This window comes from Artibeus jamaicensis, unplaced genomic scaffold, assembly GCF_021234435.1.
Source record: "Artibeus jamaicensis isolate MK-2021 breed Jamaican fruit bat unplaced genomic scaffold, CSHL_Jam_final scaffold_916, whole genome shotgun sequence".
Taxonomy (NCBI): Eukaryota; Metazoa; Chordata; class Mammalia; order Chiroptera; family Phyllostomidae; genus Artibeus; species Artibeus jamaicensis.
The window spans coordinates 11,144,756-11,165,024 of NW_026522059.1; the positions used below are offsets into that span (position 1 = coordinate 11,144,756).

At 55.8% G+C, this 20,269-nt stretch overlaps 1 protein-coding gene across 1 annotated transcript; it reads right to left on the reverse strand.

Annotated features, from left to right (window-relative positions):
* Positions 1 to 3,476: 3,476 nt before the first annotated feature.
* FAM83A (family with sequence similarity 83 member A) lies at positions 3,477 to 18,727 on the reverse strand. Its single transcript, XM_037166723.2, has 4 exons — positions 18,050 to 18,727; positions 10,636 to 10,803; positions 9,593 to 9,717; positions 3,477 to 4,615 (listed from the first exon to the last, which is right to left on the reverse strand). Exons 1-4 carry the CDS (start codon positions 18,527 to 18,529, stop codon positions 4,096 to 4,098), a joined length of 1,293 nt encoding a protein of 430 aa, XP_037022618.2. The 5' UTR covers positions 18,530 to 18,727; the 3' UTR covers positions 3,477 to 4,095.
* Positions 18,728 to 20,269: the final 1,542 nt, after the last annotated feature.

Genomic DNA, 20,269 nt, shown 5'->3' on the forward strand with positions numbered 1-20,269 from the left:
ATTTGTCTACTTGGCGCTCACCCTTCCTGATCCTTTCTCCTGCCTCGACACAGTGGCTTTGTCACCTCACGCTTCAGCACTGTGTCTGCTCGACCCTTGGGCTCACGGCCACCCTGCCCCTCGTCTCTGGGAAGTGCCCCGTCACCCACACAGGTGGGCACCTGGCAGCCATGAGTGTGCTCCGTGGCCCTACCAACTGGAGAGGGGAAGGCGGGTTTGCCTGAGCTTAACTGGGCCGATCGGAACCTCTCCTGGAGGCTGAGGAATGAAAGGTCCTTCTCGTGGGTTTCTGAAACTCGTCACAACCTGAGGACGGCTGTGTTGTGCCCAGTGGAGCGGGGGCAGCAGCCCTTCAGAGAAAGAGAGTCTAAGGGAGGCACTCAGACAGGGGCCGAGGGACTGAGGGACCTGTCTCCCCTCTGCTCCACGCTCCTCCCGATCCTGGGCCCTTCATGTGCTGTGGGCCCAGCTGCATTCCTGCCTGTGGCCCCCATGAGATGGGCCCCTCACAAGGCCCCCAGGAGCGTGAGATGCCTGGGATGTGCAGGCAAATAATGGCCCACAAAGATGTCTGTATCCTAGTCCCTGGGACCTCTGAATATACTCGGTCACATGACAAAGGCCTGTTTTGTACTGGCCTCGGCCTATCGGTAACCAACATGGTGGCTGGACCAGCCTGTGTAGGTCTCAGTACGTCTGCAAGACGCCCTACAGCAAAAACCATCAGGATGCTGTTGATGTAAGAAATGTCCAAACCGGTAGAGAATTTTTATGAGTTTATTTGAGCCAAATCCGATGACAATTGCAGGGAAGCAAGGCCTCAAATGCTCAAATGCTCGGCAGAACGGCACTTTGCAGCTTCTTTTATGCCTTTGAGATGAAAGAAGGAACGTGAGGAGGATTACAGGGGGTGGGGGGGAGAGAGCAAGGCGGGACTGGATTGTGGGGTGGTTAAAACGCTGTGCTCTGTTCAGAGCACTTACACCTTCCAGCCACGTTTTTTACTCCTGGCATCTCAAAGGTGTGTTAACCCAGATGCGCAAGGACAGTGGGGAGGGCTGGCTTAAAAACCCGTCACTGAAGAAGTTACAGGCCCGGGCTGTGACTGCCCACCATGACCCACCTGCCCTGGTAGGAGTTTATGACTTATTACTGCACCCCGTTTTCGAGGCCTGTAAGTTACACAGCACAGCTGGGGCCAGGAAGGTGGAGAGTGGACACATGGGCCAGGGTTCTGCTTTTATTGGGGTCGCGGGTGGGGGCCTGGGGTCTGGGGGGCTCACGTCTTATTTTTAAATAAATGTTTTAAATTCACGTTTAAAATAAAACATAAGGGCTGAAATTTAAAACAGGAAGAGAAAGAAAAGCAAGTACGCCACATGGTCAGTTATGGAAATCAACCAAGATCTCTGAAACGAAGGGGCTTCTGTGGCACCTGAGTGGGAGCCCTCGGAGATCGGAGGGCTCCGCTCTCCCCACAACACTGGCTGCCCGCCCCTGCCCCGGGCGGGGCCTGGGGGTTGTGATCAAATACTTGACTTCAAGCCCTTTTGGAGTGGAAGCCACAGCTGGCCTCCCGGGACTTGGGATTGAATCACTCAGGAAGGAAATGATGAACTGGGCACTGCTTCAGGCTAACTTGTCCCTTCTGCCTGGTGAGGACACAGCGAGAAGGTGGCGGTCTGCAAACTGGGAAGTGTCCTCACCAGACCCTGGCCATGCTGGCCGCCCAGCCTGCCTCCCTGCGAGAAGCAAACATCTGTTGTTTACAAGCTGCCCGGTGGCGGTGCTTTGCCAGAGCAGCCTGAAGGGCCAGGTTCTCTCCATTCTCGAAAAATCAAGAGAAGGGCCTGCTGGTTCTTTTCGAGGGAGATGAGAACTTGCAGGTTCTTCTCTAGCAGCCATTTCACTGGGAGGTGTTTGTGTGTGAATCTGACGTGGGGACAGGCAGTGTTGAAAGGCAGCCTCTGCAGGCTCGGCCTGGAGCTGGATCCCGGCCTTCCCCCACCCTCCCCTTGGCCGTGCACACATTGTCCCCTTGTGCCCCAGGGCCACCTCCTTTGGGCCTCTGCCCACTCAGCGTGTGGCCTCCTCGTGTGGCAGTGTGCCACACCCGATGGAGGTGGTGAAGATGGAGCAACTCAGAAGGCAGCAGGTTGGGCTTCCCTGCGAACACAGTGCACCTGCTGTGCTCTCGTTCTCTGAGGACAGTTTTTCTGACACGCTCTTTAGGAGGCAGCTGAGAAAGCAAGTGAGTGACAGTTTCTGGGTCCGACAGCTTCTTGGACCAAGTCCAAAAAATGGAGCGTTTAACGATGCGCCGCCACCACTTCTGTGACAGCCAGCAGGGCACCTGGGCTGGAGGCAGGGAGTCCGGCTGGGTGAGGGCAGGAGAGGGGGCAGTAAACGGGGGTCGGAACGTCAGTCCTCCCCTGCAGGAGCGAGTCAGCCAGTGTTCATTGCTCGCTGGGACTCCCTGCTGATAGGGTCCCCTGGAGCCTGCAAAGAGACCCTTGGCCTCTGGGCTCTTGCAATGCAGAGAGATTTTAAGAAATCAGTCTCTGGTGGCGACCCAATGAATAGTGCAAATAATTTTTAGAAAAGATAGTCTTGGGGGGGCAGGCTTGATCACTAGTGATCAACACTTCCAGACAGTCCTCCAGATGGGTGACGTGATCCCCAATCCCTGGCCTGAGGTACAGGTTCAGCCCATTCCACTGTGCCCCCCACACATGACTATCCTGCGATTTCTTCTATTCTCTCATGTTCTTCGAGGTGGCTCTTTACATGGGCGTCACCTCCAGCTGCCTCCGGGATTCTCCAGGACAGATGTGAGTGTGGGTGTCTGTCACTGTGCCCAGCGCACACCCCATCGCCGTTGTTGAATTTCACACCACCGCAGAGACTGGATGTGTCAGATGGCCCCCAGCAGGGAGGCCGGCCAGGGCAGGGACTGCCGCTGGGGTTGGGAGGACTGGAAACTCGGAAAAGAAAGTGCTTCGGCCTCCCGCCACCTCCTCTCCAGGCGTGTAACGCCCTCCTAGTCTTCTGGTGCAAATGCTGTCTCAGGACGAGCGCGCAGGGCTGGGGACGTCAGGAATCCAGTCCCCCAAAGGAATGGCCCAGCCTCATGTCAGAGCGTCCCAAGGTTGTATCTGTGGTGCAGCAAGAAACCACCCCAGTCTCAGGGGCTCGGACAACAAGGGTCCGTTCATTGCTCATCCTTCTTATGCACTTCGGGCTGGTGGGCTGGGAGTGGGAGGGCCTGCTCACCGCAGTCTCTGGCGGGGGTGGGGGGTGAGGGGCGGGGGGCGGGCACCTTGCAGGGTGCTCCTCCCAGGCCAGCTGCACCCGGCTCTTGTTGCTTTCTGCCTGGAAGCGATGGATCCCCAACACTGAGCTGCTAAGCTGCCTTGTCCAACTCTGTCCCCTCGATGCCCCGGCCGCCCCGCCTCTGGTGCCTACGGTCTCAACCGGCCCCACACGACTTAACAGTGGCAGCTCTGGGGCCCCATGCCTCACTCATGGGGCCCAGGAGTTCCCAGTATTACACCTTTCGACGGAGCAGGAGCGGCCCCACCTCTCCCAGAATGGTCCAGAATGGTCCCAGGCCTCCTCCTGGCCTCTCTTCCCCACACCCCCAGGGAGTGGACTGCTCCTGGGAACTGGGGAACGGAACACACTGGTCGCACCCACCCTCAGCGGCTCAGTGCCTCAGTTTACCCATACATAAAACGTGGGCTGCATCTGTCCCTTCTTACGTTACGAAGATTCGAAGAATGGTAATAAAGCACCGGCCGGCTCTGTAGAAGAAAGGGGCTCTATATACTGTCACAGTTTTGTCCTCTAGTTCTCCACCCCCTACTGCCTGGAACCTTCTGGAATGTGCTGCATGGGCCAAACTAGAGAGGGGAGAACCCAGGGACGGGTGGGGGTTGGCAAGTGAATGGTCTCAGGCCTGGGAATGTGGAAACACAGGCAACTATGTTGCCAAGAGCCTGTCGCTCAAAGGGAAGCAGGGGCAAGGCTGCAGATTGTTGGGGAGGGGCCCTTGGGCCAGGCCATCTGGAGTCCTGGGAGGGCAGCTGGGGGCACTCAGAAGTGAGGGGGTGCCTGTAGAAATGGCCTCCAGATGTGGGCCACCCTGGGCACCAGGCCCAGCTGCCCGAACTGCAGCCGCAGGGGCCTGCAGGCCTTGAGGTCGCTGTAGAGAGCCGGCAGCCCGTCGTGGGGCCGCAGGGAGAAGCGGGCCTGTGGGCTCAGGGCCCCCCAAAGGCCGTGGTAGAGCTGCTGCCTGGAGGGCGGAGGTGGGTTTGGGGCCAGAGGGCTGCCCCGCCCTGAGGACAAGGACAGGCTCTGGTCCTGGGGGTTGCTTCCCGAGGAGGGGCTGCTGAAGGGGTCGCTGGTGGAGCAGCTGCTGCCGCTGAGGCGGCCAGGCTGGGGGCTGTGTCCCACTCGGGGCTGCAGGGGTGGGACCAGCCCAGGGGACTTCAGGCCCAGCACCGGCTTGGAGGAGGCGTACAGGTGGCGGAACTCCTCGTCAAACAGCTCCACTGCCTGGCCCGTGAACTTGGAGAGGATGTTCCGGTGGACGTGCCCGCAGAGCCAGGTGAAGCTGTGGAAGGAGGAGAGAGTGAGGGTGGGGGTGGGGGTGGGGGGGCCACCGCTGGGCCTCCGGGGCCTTCCTTGGGGCAACTCCGGGCAACAGCTGGACTAGCAAGAGGGGGATGCCCACGCCCGCTGCCTCCTTTCGTCCTGGCGGAAGCCCTGGAGGGAGACCCTGGGGCCCCCTTCACAAATGCCCGCTGGTCAGTGACGAAGCTGCCAGAGTGGTTCTCTGGCCTCAGGTCAGTGCCCCCTGCGGACGGCCCACAGGCTCTGAGTGCCCACTGAGTCCTGGTGTCCCGGACTCTGTGCTCCTATGAGTCGCCTAGTTCCCCGTGGCTGCACCTGTGAGAGTGGGAACACCTGCTTCTTCTACGCACACAGGGGGCTGGAGAGGTCAGCCGCTCCTTGGAGGGCGGAGGCTGTAGTCTGGGAGAATCTTTGTGGGCAGGGAGGACCTTCACTCTTTGGGAGCGGGGAGAGAGAACGCAGGGTGAGCCCACAGGGATGGGCTGTGAGTGCATTTGCTGGGACACCCATGAGGGGACACCCTCGGGCAGAGGTCGTGTCCCTCCGCCCACCTGCAGGGTTTAAGTGAAAACAAGACGCCCAAGGCATTTATGTTTGATCTTTTATGACTCCATGACGTAGCCAAATTTCTTTCGATGTCTGATGGGAACGCCCCAACCACCACAAAAAGAAAACCCTTGAAAATGTCTGGTGACAGCACAGAAGACCCACCACGAGCATCAGGTTAGAGAGTCCTGCATCCCTGACAATGTGGCCCCGGGCATGGGGAGCGACGGGGGCCCTTAGTCAGGGGAGCACAGGTCATCCCCAGGGACGGCGCCAGGGCTGAGCAGAAAGAGCCCCAGCAAAGCCTCAGCCTCCATCCCCCAGTCCACCTCTGGCCTCGGCAGGGTCTGGGAGGCCGGGCAGGGCCCCCAGGAGGCTGGGGCAACACTGAGAAGAACAACGAGGCTTTGTTTAAACCGCACTTCCTGCCCGGGAGCCACCCACTCAGCCCCAGACTGCTGAGCAGCTGATGCTGGGCCAAGGGCCAGCCAGGTGACAGGGAAGGTGGCCACGACAGGGACAGTGGGACCCCTGGCTACATTAAGAAATCGGACGCCCTGCAGGTTTGGAATCAGGCTAGATTAGGCTGACAACTGTGCTCTTTGTGCGGCAAAACAGGTCCAAAGGGGCCCAGTGACATTTCAGGTCCCCATCAGTACATCTGTGCACTCTGTGCCCCCACCACCCCATCTCCACGTGCCCCTGCGTCCCCGAGCACCCCTGTAGCACCTGCACGCCCCCCATGCACCATGCAGGGGTCTCCCTCACTTACTCTACGCGTCCTTTTATCCCCACCCATTGTATGAAGTACGTTTTCTTTTTATTGGGTTTTGACCCTTAATCACATAGAATTGACTTAATCGTAATCTTTGGCTGAAGACCCACTCCCATCTTTGGTCTGTTCTGGGCCCATTTTCATGAATGTAGCTATTCACACTCCGTTATTTTAATGTAATAAGCACCTATGAACCCACCACATAAAATAAAAGCTAATGGGCCGGGCTGGTGTGACTCAGAGAACTGAGCACAGGCCTGTACACTGAAAGGTCACTGGTTCAATTCCCAGTCAGGGCACATGCCTGGGTTGTGGGCCAGGTCCCCACCATTTGCGGGCAGGTGCTCACTGATGTTTCTCTCTCTCTCTTTCTCCCCCCTTCCCCTCTCTCTAAATAAATAAGATCTTTTAAAAAGTAAATTAAAGCTAGCATGTTAACAATAATTGCATCTAAGCACATCAAAGACCCTATAAATCCAACATTTTTCATTGTCTGATTGTTTCTTTTTTGCTCGTTGAAGAGGTATAAAATAGTACCGCATTCTAGCCTTGGTTTGCATTTTCTGACCCCACTGACGCTGAGCACGTCCTCATCCTGTGCTTCCACACGCGTCCCACCGGTGACGCGCCCACTCACGTCCCTCGCCCACACTTCTGTTGGGACTCGTGGGAGTTCTCGGTGGCTCTTGACACGGATCTGTCAGGGCACCGTAAAAAGCTGCTTCCGGTTCGTAACCCAACTTTCTACTTTCTCGAAGATGTTTTTCCACGAACCAAGGCTCTTCATTGCAATATGAGCACAGTCAGCAATCCTTTACAGTCGATGCATTTTTGGTTTCTGTTTAACACAGACAGCTAATCCTTACCCTAAATTCTAAAAAGAATCATCTGCCCTGGCTGCTGTGGCTCAGTGGGTTGAGCACCGGCCTGCGGACCTAAGGCACACTGGTTCGATCCCTGGTCAGGGCACATGCTGGGGCCCTGTGAGAGGCAACTGATCGGTGTTTCTCTTATGCTCTTCCTCCCTCCTTTCCCCTCTCTAAAAGTAAATAAATGAAGTCTTTCAGATTTTCCTTCTGGAGCGCTATTGCTTTCCAGCCCGCTCCGTCTCTCCCCGCGGCCCTGGCGCGCCCTGGCCTGGTTGCTGTGGGTCTGTGCCTGGGCTTTTCTCGTCCGTTGCGTTTGTCAGTTTGTCTTGCCCAAGAGCTGCAGTAACTGAGACAAACTGAGACAGCTACTTGACGAGTCCTGATCTCTGGCAGGGCAATCCTGCCTGTTCCTCTTCAGACTTATCTCGGCTCCCGCTGGAGAGACACATTGTACACTGTGGCCTAGTCACATACGCAAATACGTGCATAACCTCAGAGCAACTCCCAGAACCCCCCCTACCTCAGTGTGCTCTGAGTATTTCTCCTCTTTTCTACTTTGTTATACTTTGTTAAAAAAAAAAGGAAAAGCCGGGCATCATCCACTGAGTGTTTTCAAACGCTACCAGTGGATGGCGAGGCACAGTTCGAAAAACTCTGTTTCTCTAGCCACCCTGGCTGGCCAGGAGCTAACACGGACTGTCGTTCGCTTATTCATTGTGCAGACACTGTATTAACTGTGCTTCCTGCCAGGAGCGCGGTAGAGAGGGAGACAGACCCAGTCCAGGTCCCGGGAGCACGTTGTTCATCATGTTGGCTGAACGGGTCCACAGTTCTCTAGGGGATGACTTAGAAGCTGCCACCTGCAAGGTAAGTTCGCAGGATGGAGACAATTCGGATGAGCTCTCCAGCAGAGGAGTGAAACAGCAAGTGCTAAGGGCCTGGGGCATGAAAGAGCAGGAAAGGCCTGGGAGGAGCCTAGTGTGGTTGCAGCATGGTGGAGGGGGAAGAAGACTCTTGCCAAGACAGAGGAGACCGTGGTAAGAATGTGGATTTTTTCCTATGATCAGTGACAAGTGTGGAAGTATCTTAAGGTCAATTCAATGTGGTTTGTGCTTAAAAATCCTTCTGCTCTGGGTAGAGGAAGCCCAGACATGGTAGTGCGGGCCAGGGCAGGAGGAGACTCAGGGGCGAGTTAGAAGGCCGTGCTGGTAGGTATCATGCTGTTCCTCATGCTGTTCCAGCTGCCTCATTTTGCCCCCCATCCCCATCCCAATCTTTCTCTTGCTCCAAGGCCCACTCCCACCTCCGAGACCTGGGAGCAGAAGGGGGCTCCCTCCTGTCTGACCCCAGAGCACCTTCTCAGCTCACCCTGATCCTAGAGCACACATTGCCCGACTCCGTGGCCACTTACCCACGTTTTTTGAGGGGAGAGGAGTTCTGTGTCTCCAGCACCTGGCAACAGCGCCTGTGCTGGGGTAAGACCCTCAACAAGAACTTAGATGTTGAAACGCACCCGGGGCCTGGCACAAAGCTCACCAAGGTTAACCGGGCTCCATTCACCAGCACCGAGGGCCGGGCCAGCGCTGGAGGTGAGTTCTGGAAGGACAGACGCTGATGAAAACTGGGCTTAAATCCCCTAACAAAAATACAATTTCCCCCTCTTCACTTTCTCTTTCGGAATTTCTCTGTTTCAACCACATGGAAGTCTTTTTAATGGCTCGATAAGCCTCTTGCCAGTCTCGCACCTGGTTGCTAGGGGCTGAGGAGGGGGAGTGACTGCTTAATGGTGAAGGGACGCGGCCACACCACCCCTGAATATATATACGTCTCTGACAGAAGAGATACTTTCAGCCGAAGGAATGTGAGAAACAGAGTGGGAACTGAACTTAAGCCATCTGACTTGTAGGCTGGGCCGCTGCCGTTTCCAGTCCAGGTGCCACCCGAAGGTCCTGCAACAGTTGGCGATTCTCTGACAGGGAAGGGGAGAAGGGACCGAAAGCTGGTGGTTGGGGGCCACAGAGAGGGGTGTTTGTCATTTATCTAGGACACTGTGACAGTTCAGCAAGCCCTGTCCATCCCGAAGTGAGAGGTAGGCTGTCTTGGTGTCCTCCAGTCTTCTTGGGGACCACATGTCCCCTCCCCCGGCCAAGCTGACATCATTCAGGCCTGTCTTGCTTGGTAGCCCCTCAGGACTCACCCTTTCAGATCTGTGCCCTTCCCTCGGGGCCCTGCCAGGGTACTGGCTGGCTAATGGCAATCATTTATTGAGCACCTACTATGAACCAGGAGCTATGCCACATGTCTTGCAAACTTTATCTGCAGTGGAAGGTACTGTTACCCCCACCCCCCATTTAACAGAGAAGGAAAGTGATGCCATAAAAAGAACTGAATTGCGCACTTTAAATCGGTGAATTATCTGGTATGTGAATTATATCTCAATACATTTGCTATATTAAAATAAAACACTTGAAAATAAAATGGGGAACACACACACCCTGAAACAAATTGCACGGTTTTATAATCACCCCTGAGATAGCTGAGGAGGGAATCAGCGGGTTCTGTGTCTTATTGTAACATCAAGGGAAACTGAGGCACTGGAACGAGCCCCTCTACCCCGAAGCCTTCCTAGGAGAGGCTCATTTCCGCCCTTTTGCCCAGGCCCGTCCTCCCTCCTGGGGGCTGCTGGCGGCGGGTGGGCCTGAGCACTGGGGCCGGTCTGCACCACACTCAGCCTTGGCCTCGCACCCAGCTGAAACCCAGGGCTCACCTGTACGACCCCGAGAGGACGTATCTCCAGTCCGAGATGATGAACTTCTCCTGGATCTGGCCAGCGAACTTCCGGCCGGATTTGGCACAGTACACCTCCGCCTCCACACTCCGGATGGAGATGTTCTGTTGGAAGGAAGGTCAAGGTGTCGCTTGCTAATAATGTGTTTATGGACACACGTTTGCCTTGGACAAGTCTGGGAGGGTGCGCACCAACCCATAAACAGGGGGTGTTTCTAGGTGGTGGGGTTATGGGCCATTTCAGTTTCTGCCTTGGCCAAATTTTCTTCACTGTCCTGACATTACTCAAAGTAACGGAGGAGGAAAAGGACGTGAGAGATGGTAGAACTTTTAAAAAGCAGAATATAGAAGACAAGGGCCTGGTGCCCATGGAGCCCTCGGTCCAGGCTCCCCTGGACCACAGACGTCAGGCAGGCCCAGCCCTGCCCTGCAAGTGACTTTAGTGACGTGCGTAAGTCTCTGACCCGAGGCTGGTCAGAGGGAAGGCTCAGAACAGCCAGGGCTAAAAAAAAAAAAAAGTGTGTCCCCGACCCAAATCACTGTGGGTCCTGTTTGTCCCCTTCCTCCCCCACAGCGTCTGCTGCCCCAGCCCTCACGGAGCCCTTGGGAGGCCTGGGGATCTCAGAGTGGGGGGGGGCCACTGTGGGGGGATCTCAGAGTGGGAGGTGGGGAAAGCCTGCGGCTGCTGGGGGTGCTCAGGGACAATGGCACCTCCGGCCTCTCCAGGCAGCTAGGTGAGGCCAAAGGGCTGTGGGCGGAAGGAATGAAAATCTCTGCGAGGTCAGGGCTTCTTCCCGAAGGCCCCTCCTGCCCCCTCTCCCATCACTGCAATCCAGGAGGCTGCATATTCCTCCTGATGTAGCTACAGGATGAGGGAGGGCCGCCTGGCCTACACTTCGAGCAAGAAATAAACCTTGACTGCGTGCAGCCATTGACGGTGGTGGGCGGGGGAGGGCTGTTGCCATGGCACAGCCCATCTTGCTCTCACACAGGCACCTCGTGGGCGCTCCTCGGGGCCCCTACCTTCAGGTGACCGTCCGAGATCTGCACTTTGTCACACATCTCCTGGAAGAGCCTCACACCTCCCTGGTCCAGGAGCACACAGACAAACACCCCGCGCTTGTTGGCCGCCTCCAGCATGTCACAGAAGATCTCCACGTCGGTGAACACATCCATCAGGACGGCCAGGACCTGGGCCGGGAAGAGCGGTCCAATACCAGAAGAGTCAGGCAAACTCCCTCAGTCCCCGTGGGCCTGGGCGAGCTGGTCCCACTGGGGCTGAGTTAGAGGGGAAGGGAGGGTGGGGGCGGGCCTGGCAGGGGCAGCTGGGGAGAGGGCTCCGGCCTGTGTTCTGCTCCACCCTCCAGCCCCGCCATGCTCCGCTGGCCTCTCTGCCCACGGGTGGAATGGAGAATGCAGAGCAGGGAGGAGAGAAAAGCATAAAGAGGGGGAAAGAGCAGAAGGGGAGGTGGCCAGGCAGGTTCGGAGGAGGGGATAGATTTAATGTCATGAGTCCTCAGACGTCTGCAGCTCAAGGGCCCTCTGTGGCCATTGGTTTTCAAATGTTTTTAAGCTGCGGAATCCTTGCCTCAACCATAATCCTTGTAGAGACTCCATACATATATTATTTATTGATTTTAGAGAGAGAGAGGAAGGGAGAATGAGAGAGAGAAACATCGATTTGTTGTTCCACTCACCTCGTATTGCGTCCTGACCAGGGACCTTACCCACGACCTTGGCGTACCAGGATGATGCTCTAACCAACTGAGCCACCTGGCCAGAGCCAGAGACCCTCCCCTCCAACCCGCACATAAACTAGACTAGCCAGTGGGGTGAGGGGGCTCCTGCTCCGCCAGCAGTAACTGTGTCTTCTTCTATCACAACGGAAACTCGAGGAGTGGGAAGCCCTAGACACCCAGCAAGCGGGAGAGACTTCTGTGAGCCTGCCTACCCAGCATGCACTCCTCTCCTTCTAACAACAGCCCCACACTCTCACATTAAGAAATCACTTCTCCACCATATGATTTCACTTATAGGTGGAATCTAAATAAACAAACAGATGAAACGGAAACAGACCCATACACACAGAGAACAGATTGATGGTCGCCAGAGCGGGAGTGGATTGGGGGGCTGCGGGGAAAGGGTGAAGGGACTAAGGAGTAGAAATTGGTAGTCACAGGGCAGTCACAGGGATGTAAAGTACAGCACAGGGGATTCAGTCAATAATATTGTAATAATATTGTTATTATTTATTGTAATAAATAATATTGTAATATTGTAATGAATTCATGTAGTGCATGTAAACTGCAACTGAAAAATAAAATTGAAAAGATCACCTTTTCTCCACAATCAGTGTGGTTTGGGTGGAATTTCTGCCCCGCCGTGGACAGAGCATGGGGAGGGCACATCACCAAGGCCAGACCAATGAGAACACTGCATCCCCCACTGGCCACAGAGATTGGCGCGGGGGTGGCCACGTGATCTAAACGAAGTATTCTAATGAGGGTCAGCCTAGGACTCCTGCGGGGACTCTTGGGGAGGTATTAGTTCCACTGGGGTTGCTTAGGTAGCAGGCTACAAACTACAGCAGCTGGCAGCATCTTGCCACCACGTGGGGACAGCCTGCCTGAAAACAAAGCCAGCCCCAAAGAGAGAAAGCCCCAGAGGTGGGGACCGATCGCCATGGCATCATTCGAACATCCAGTTTCAGTCATGACTGAAGCCATTCCTACCCTTGACTTTTCCACTGTGGATGTCAATGCATGTTCCCCCTCTTGTGCTTATTTGGGGTCACTTTCTGTGATATTGTCATTTATAGTAAGAAATGCATAGAATCCTGTGGCTGGCACCGAGCTCCGCAAACCCCTGGAAAGCCCTGAGTGACGAGAACAGTAACGGCATCTGTAACAACAGACCAAACTTGAGGGTGGGGCTGGTCACCAGAAGACCCCACCCTGTGATGCCAGGGTTGTGGCGCTCAACCACACCTCCACCCTCCCCCCAGCCTCTGAGATGGAAGGGGGGCTGGAAGTTGGATCAATCACCAATGGCCAATGATATAATCAACCGTATGTATGTAATGAGCCTCCAGAAAGACCCAGCAGGATGGGTTCAGAGAACTTCCAGGTTGGTGGACAAGTGAGGATTTGGGGCGAGTGCTGGTCTGGGAGAGGGCGTGGGCGCTCAGGGCCCTTTTCCTGTACGTGCCCTATGTGTTGCTTCCATCTGAATCTTCCTGAGTTACGTCCTTTTGTAATGAATTCATTGTCTAGTAACTAAATGTTTCTATGAGTATTGTGAGCCGCTCTAGGAATTTAATCAAACCCAAAGAAGAGGGCATTGGAGTCTCTGACCGGTGATTGTCTGAAGCACAGGTCACGTCGGGATTGGCCTGAGTTGAATCGGAGGACACCCAGCTGGTGTCAGAGAAGCGCTTGGTGGTGTGGGAAGACGCCCCCACACAGTGGAACTGGAGCAGAACTAGACTTTTTTTTGTCACCCAGTGAAGACTCCTTCCTGCTAGGACAAAAGCCACTTTTGCAGGCCCTCTTTCCCAAAGCTAGCAAGAACCCCAAGCACGACTGACCCTAACTGCTCTATGAGCCTCTATCCACAGGACTAGAAATTACTGGAAGTGCCCTGAAGGCGCAGAGGCTCCAGGAACACCCAAGAAACTGCACAGACCAGAAACAGGACACGCCAGGCCCCCACGACCTGACCCCGGGCCTCACTGACCAGACACCCAGACGCTGCACCCGAAGATAACATCCGAACAGTCGCTCTGCAGCCACCCCACTGCCCAATTAAAACTCACGGCCCCACGACCCCTCGGGGCTGGTGCGGGTGCTGGCGGTGCTGGTGCAGGTCTCCACGCCCAGCCCTGTCCCTCCCTTGGAAAAGTAAAACCAAACCTTTCCCCCCTGCACTTCTTTTTCTTTGTGAATTCTTTCCCAGCCCCCGCATCACCGACCACCCTAACACTTCCTCGTTTAAACTGTGGCATATCGACAAGTCAGTGATGACAATTACCATGGTGATATAGAAACTGTAAGACTGGACAAAATGGTAAAATAAAACTTGTCATGTAATACATGCTCAACAAACACGTATTAACAATTAATGAATTACATACACACACACAGAGCACAGAACAGCGGTATGTCCACTAGGTTGCCATGAGGGAGATCGGTGTGCAGACAGACAAGCACAAAGCCCAGAGCAGCGGTCACGACTGACTGGTGGACTGTGGCGGTCGTTTTCCTTCATCAGTACCAGTGATAGCCATGCACCTCCCTTCACCTCCGAGTAGGTGGCTGGCACCCACTCAGGGGCCGCCCTTCTGCTCCTTGCTGTGCGGTGTTCGGAAGGGGTGAGGCCTGCTGCTAAACCCGCTCACCCTGGGCCGCAAGCCAGCAAATGCGCTCTCGCGGCCAGACGCACGATCCCGGGGGACCCTGCCCTGCTGTGGCATGACTGAGTCCCTGCACCCATTTATGACACCAGTGACCCGCCGTCCTTTCTGCTGAAGGACCAGTGCCTCCTCCACCAAGTTCTGGACAGAAGAGGCAATCCTCTCTCCCCAGGATGTCAGTAAAGCCTCCGGGCGGCCTTCCAGGGAGTCCTTGTTTCCCTGAAGGTTTCTGCTCAGGCGGCCTCCCTCCATCCTTGCCTGACCCTAGACCCTCCTCCTTCTGCCCACTGCGCACCTCCCTCAGACCAGCTGGCAGTGACCCAGTAATGCATGTGTGGGAGGGGAGGGGGGCACAGCCCATCCAGGGCAGGGTCTCAGCCCGAATCCGTGGGTGGGGAGCTTCTTCCTCCTGGCTCCACCGCAGGCCCCTCCACCCACCCAACCTCCCAGAGGGCTCATTAGAATTTCTTTCCGCAATGAATCTGTATTTCTTGCCCAGAGAAAGGGGGAGGCAGAGGGAGAGGGGTTTGAGCGAGCAGAGGGAGCTTGCCTGCCGAAGTTCTTCAGCTTTCTGGTCTCAGGACCCCTCACACTCTTAAAAAATCGCCGAGGATTCCAAAGAGCTTTGGTTCATGTGGATTAAAGCCGTCGATATTTGTCATACTAGAAACTAAAACTGAGGACATTTAAAAATGTTTATGTTTTAGTTATTTATGAATAACTAATATTAGCTACTTGAAACAATATTAAGCTCCTTACACGTTTAACATAAATAACCACTTTCATGAAAAATAACTGTATCTTCCAGAACAACAACAGAACGCGGCAAGCAGAGTGGCGCTGTCGTGCTGGGTTGTAAATCCCTATGGCGTCTGGCTTCCCAGACGGCTTGCGTGGCCTGTCTGCTTCTGCAGCAATCTGCCCTGATACGCTGTTTGGGTGGAAGTATACAAAGACATTGTAAACTGGCCTCGCACAGATAAGTGGTTACAAAGGGCCCGAGTGAAAGGGTCTCAGGATCCAGGGCCACATTTGGAGAATATACTAATCAAGGCTTTTGTTTTTCACATTTTATGATGTTTGACATCCCAGAGCCAACAGATTTCTAGAGACAGCAAACACCCTGCCTGTGAGATGCCAAGCAAGCAACGCAGAGCCAATACTCCAACTGCCCCCCTTATTTAACTGGCACACAGCACGTACCCCTGCCCTTAATCACCCAGGGCCTGGTCCTGGACAACTCAGGGCCACCCAGAGCCCTGAGCCTGCTGAAATGATCCAGTCTGGCCAGTCTCACACTGTGCTCTGCTTTGTCCTTCCTGCAAAACCAAAACAAAGGCTCTGCCCATCCTTTCCCCTTGTTTGTCCTGTCTGCTGACCACCCTGGTGCTTCCCTGGTGTGGTCCTGCGTGGCTTCTACTTCTAGGGACAGTGCACACAAACCTCTTCCACCCTGACTGCGTGGCTTGCTGCACCTGGTTGAAGCAAAACCTCAGGCACATTTGAGAGTAAAGAACTGTTGCTCGCTCTTTAGCCCCAGGCATAAGGCACAGCAGCTTCTAGCCCCACCAGCTTCTGATCCTTGTCCCCACCCACACCACTCCTTGAGGTCCCAAGTCAACAAGCTCTGTCCCACCAGGTGGATGACTGTGTGTTCCCACCTCCTGGCCCCTCAAGTGCCCTCATACCCGACCTTGGTGTTCGACACTCCCTAGGCCTGGAATTCCTTTCCCTTCCCTCTCTGCCTGGCAGACTGTTACTCAGCCTTCGAGTCTCAGCTCAGAGGCCACCTGTTCGTGAAGCCTGCCTTAGTCACCTCCTGTCCACTTCCAGGAACAAAGGGTTGCTCAAGCTCAAGGCTGCCACCCACGAGTGTGTTCCACCCTTGTGCTCCCTCCCACCCTCTGCCCTCCTCCCTTCTCTCTGCTCTCCCGGGGAAGTTCTGAGGGAGCTGCCCGAAGGGAAGGAGGCTTCTCGCTCTGCTCTGCCACGCCGGCCTGGCTGGCGGAGCTCCAGGCACCGCGACTGGAACGTGGTCAGGAGTTCTCAGTGTCCTGGATCACGGGCCATAAGTGGCTGCCTGCGGTCAGCTGTGGCTGCTTCTACCCCAGGTGCACACGACAACGACTCTCCAGCACAGGCTAGAAGCCCTGTGTGCCCTCCCAAAGCTGCAGACGAGCGACAGACTCCCAGGGAAGAAATGTCGTCCGTGAAGATGCCCCATCTCTGTCTTTGTCTCTCATCACTTAAATTTAAAAATTTGGTCACATTGAAAAGAATTTAAAAAATCAGATACTTAAGTCTTTTTTTTTCCCCCCGTAGTCCCAAGTTTAATACTGTGGGAAATCAGCAGGCTCCAGAAAAACCCACCAGGGTGGGAAGGTTAAGTGTAGATAGTTGGGTGCAGGGGGATTGGAGTTACGGAAAATTTAAACGAGAGGTAACATGGGTGGAATGTTGACTCTTCATGTCACTGGGCTGCTTCAGAGCAGCGTGTTTAATTGACAGACGGTCCGAGGCAGTCAGCCAGGAATGGTGGCCCTACCTACGTGGGGCTGGGGCTGGCCCCACGACCCAGGGCAAGTCCCTTAGCCTCCCGAGCCTCAGAGTCCACGCCAGACTAAGGTCCCTTCCAGCTCCAGGGCCTGTTTCCAGGTGTGCTGGCTCGGGTCTCTCTGTGTGGGAAGAGGAAGTTCACTGCTCTCCAGGGGCTGGGATGGCTGGTGTTGGGGGAAATTCTTAGCTGAAGCTGCTGCTCACAGGGTGAGCGACCCTCCCTGGAGAGGAGCCAGGCTGGGACTTGTGAAACATAATCCCCTGGCTGAGTCCCTCCCCTTCCCCTAAGCCCCACCCAGCAAGGCTCTTCTTCACCCTCCCCAGCCCCCCCCCACCTCCCCTCTGTGCCCGGAGGCGGCTAATGTCCTTTCTTTCACCGACACAGCGGCACAGCGTGTTATGAGTTTGAGACAAGGCTCACGAACCAGATTTCACATAGAAACAAGGACGGCCAGCTCCTCCCAGCAGGCGGGCCGAAGACTGGCTCTGTCGGGCCTGAGCTGCGGCCACCGCTTTGGGTGGGTCTCCTTGGCCACAAACCCTGCCTCTGGTCTGAGGTCCCCATGAATTTCCCCCATTTTGTTGCCTGTCAGGCCTTTGCAGGCAGAGTCTGTGACACACACACACACACACACACACACACACACACACACACACGGGCTTAAGGACAGGCTGCTCCCACAGAGATGCCAGGGCGGCTGGATTCCCAGCTACGGGCTGTCCCTGAGAGCAGGCTGTGACCCCTGCGGAGACCTTCACTGGCTTCCAGTCACCCACAGTGGGAAGAACAAACTCCTTGCAAGGCTCACAACCTCTCCAGTTTCTCTCCCACCTCCTGCCACTCAACGCTGAGTGACATGCAGACCCTCAAACCCACCATGCTCTGTGTTGGGGCCCCGAGTGCGCTGTTCCTTCTGCTTCGGACCCCCTCACCTTCCTTGTGTTTTGCCAGACCAATGCCTACTCCCTCTCAGGACCCGAAGTCCTCTCTTCAGGAAGCCCTTTCCTGAATTCCCAGGCCAGGCCAAGTGCCTCACCTCCATGCTTCCAAATGAAGGAGCCACACCACTGGGGCACGCACTTGTTCCTTATCCTCTCTAACTTTGCTCAGGCCTGTCTGTGCACAAGTGACCATGAAGCGTCTGGACCCATGTGTGGTCGGGCAGAAAAGGGACTGAGTTAGATTTGAAGTGCAGAAGAAGTGATCCAACAGCATGGAGCCCGGGTGGCTGTGCACTGAGAAGGAGGATGAGGGCCAGGCAGGAAACTGTTGTGGGGGACTCTGTGGGGGTGGCAGCCGGGACCCAGACTACGGCAGATAGATTCAGGAAGCCAGTGATTCCTGGCAAGGCAGAAAGTGACATCCCTGGCTCCATTGCTTAGAATGGGACACACCCCCCTCTCCCTCCTCCACCAGCCCCCATTCCTCCCCGCCCATGGCCAAGGAGACACAGGCTGGGCCACCGCTACCTGGCTGGTCCGAGCGATGCAGCGGCGGATGAGGTCCCTGATGTTGTTGTGCTTGTCTGTCTGGAAGTACACGGTGGCACTGGACTCCTCCTTCAGGTAGGGCTTCTCGGACGAGGCCCAGGTGTGCAGCAGGGCAGGCTCGCTGCCCTCCGAGGCCGCAGGGTAGTAGGTGCCTGACTGCAACGAGCAGGAGTCCAGTCCCTTGGTTCCGGCCTCGGTGCCTCCTGGGGTCTCCGGAGTGCAGGGGGGCTCCTGGGCCTGGGCCTGGATGTACTGGGCCTCCATCGAGGACAAGAAGTCCACCTCGCCTTCCTTGTGGAGGACCTGCTGGTAGGCCTCGGGCCCCCCGTCCAAGAGGGCGTCTGTGGCCAGCCGGGCGCTCTCATTGTCGCTGAAGTCAGGCCTGGCGGGCCGGACCCACTGGCTCTTGACATCCTCCAGGCGTCTGCGGATCTTGCCCATGTGCCTTGACCGGCTCATGCCGCCCTGCCCCTGAGTTGTGGTGGGGAGGCTGGCACTCCAGCTCTTCCCGATGCCAGGGGCAAGCAGGCCACACCGCTGAGGAGGAGCAGAGGCCCTGGACCTCCAGGAAGGCACTCAAATTTCAGGACCAGTGTGCACCCAGGATCCAGGGCTACCTGCCACCCTCACACCCGCTCCACCGGAGTGATTTCCCGCTGTCTGTCCTGAGCAATGCTTCACTGAGATCACCAGCTGCAAACAGGTTGGCATATCTCTGAGAGATGCCCGCCCTGCCCCGAGGCCAGGGGGCTGGCTGAATCACGCCTTGGCACATCAGCCTGGGAGATTCCCCCCTCCCAGGAGCAGTGGGAGGCCTCGGCGAGCCGCATTTCCGCTTGCTTGTTGCACAACTGTCCTGGAGACCCTCTGTCTGTGTTATGAACCCGGGTCTTCCCCCAGCACCACCATGCCTGGGCCCCTCAGTTCAGACACTGACTGCCTCAAAGACCAGGATGTCCCTGTGGGGGACAGGCTGCCCCCGGATCTGCCTTCCGACCTGTGTGAGCAGGGAAGCTGGATGCAGGCCAGGTGCTGCGCCTTTCTCTTGGTAACACCCAAGTTCCCGGTCCTCTCTGTCCTCTGAAGAAGCTCTTCTCTCCCATCTCTTTCCTGCATGTGATTGTCGTGGTCATGTTTGAACAGAAGCCCCAGAGAGGTTCCAGGTCTGGGGCCAGTGCTGAGAGGACCCTGCCGCTGTGTCTGGGCCATCGGACCCCCGGGATCCGTCTGTCTCACTGCCGGAGGGGCAGGTGGCAGCGGCATGTTTGAAGTATGGGAACTCCCAAGGGAGAAGCCGCGTTTTCTTTCCAGGTGAGGTCATGGTCACTTGCATGTCAATAAGATGAGATATCTACAGTCCTGACTGTCTATGATTGGGTTCTGCCAGAAATAGACTCTGAGAGTAGGATTCAAGTGTGGCCATCCCCCTATACCTACAAGGGATTTGTTCCAGGACCCCCCCAGATACCCAAATCTGTGGATGCTCAAGCCCCTTGTATGAAATGGGATAGTATTTGCATATAACACAGGCACAATGTCCCTCCTTTATACTCTAAATCTCTAGATTATCTCTAGCACCCGCAACAATGCAAATGTTATGTAAATAGTTGTTATCCTGTATTATTCAGGGAATAAAGACAAGAAAAAAGTCTGCCCATGTCAATACAGAAGCATCCATTGTAGGCCTAACTTACATAGTCAGAAACAATGTCACATTTTTCTATCTTTTTTTGAAAATGCTTGATCAGTGGTTGGTTGAATTTGCGGATATGTAAACCACAGACAAGGACCCACAGATGGTGCAGATACAAAGGTTGCCAATTGGGAGATGATCCCCAGAAGCACAGATGGGGGAGGGGAGAGTGAGGCAGGAAGGGCAGGGAGCCATTCTGGGGCGTGTTAATGAGCAGGTCACCCCTGTGGGGTTATGAACACGTGTAGGGTCCAGTCCCGCCAGGGCCTCTGGGGGGGGGGGGTAGTGTAGAACACATCTCAGATTCTTTTTACCCAAAGGCTGAGAAAGCCACAGGCTTTATCTACCAGGTCGAGGGCTGCTCCCGGAGCCCCATGGATTCCCCACTCTGCTGGCCTGCCCGGTGGGCTCACCACGCACATCCGCGAAGCCAGAGAAAGCCTGCAGGAGGCGGCACAGGTGAGAACAGAGGGAGACGGTGGGAGCGGTAAGTGCCAATGGGAGAA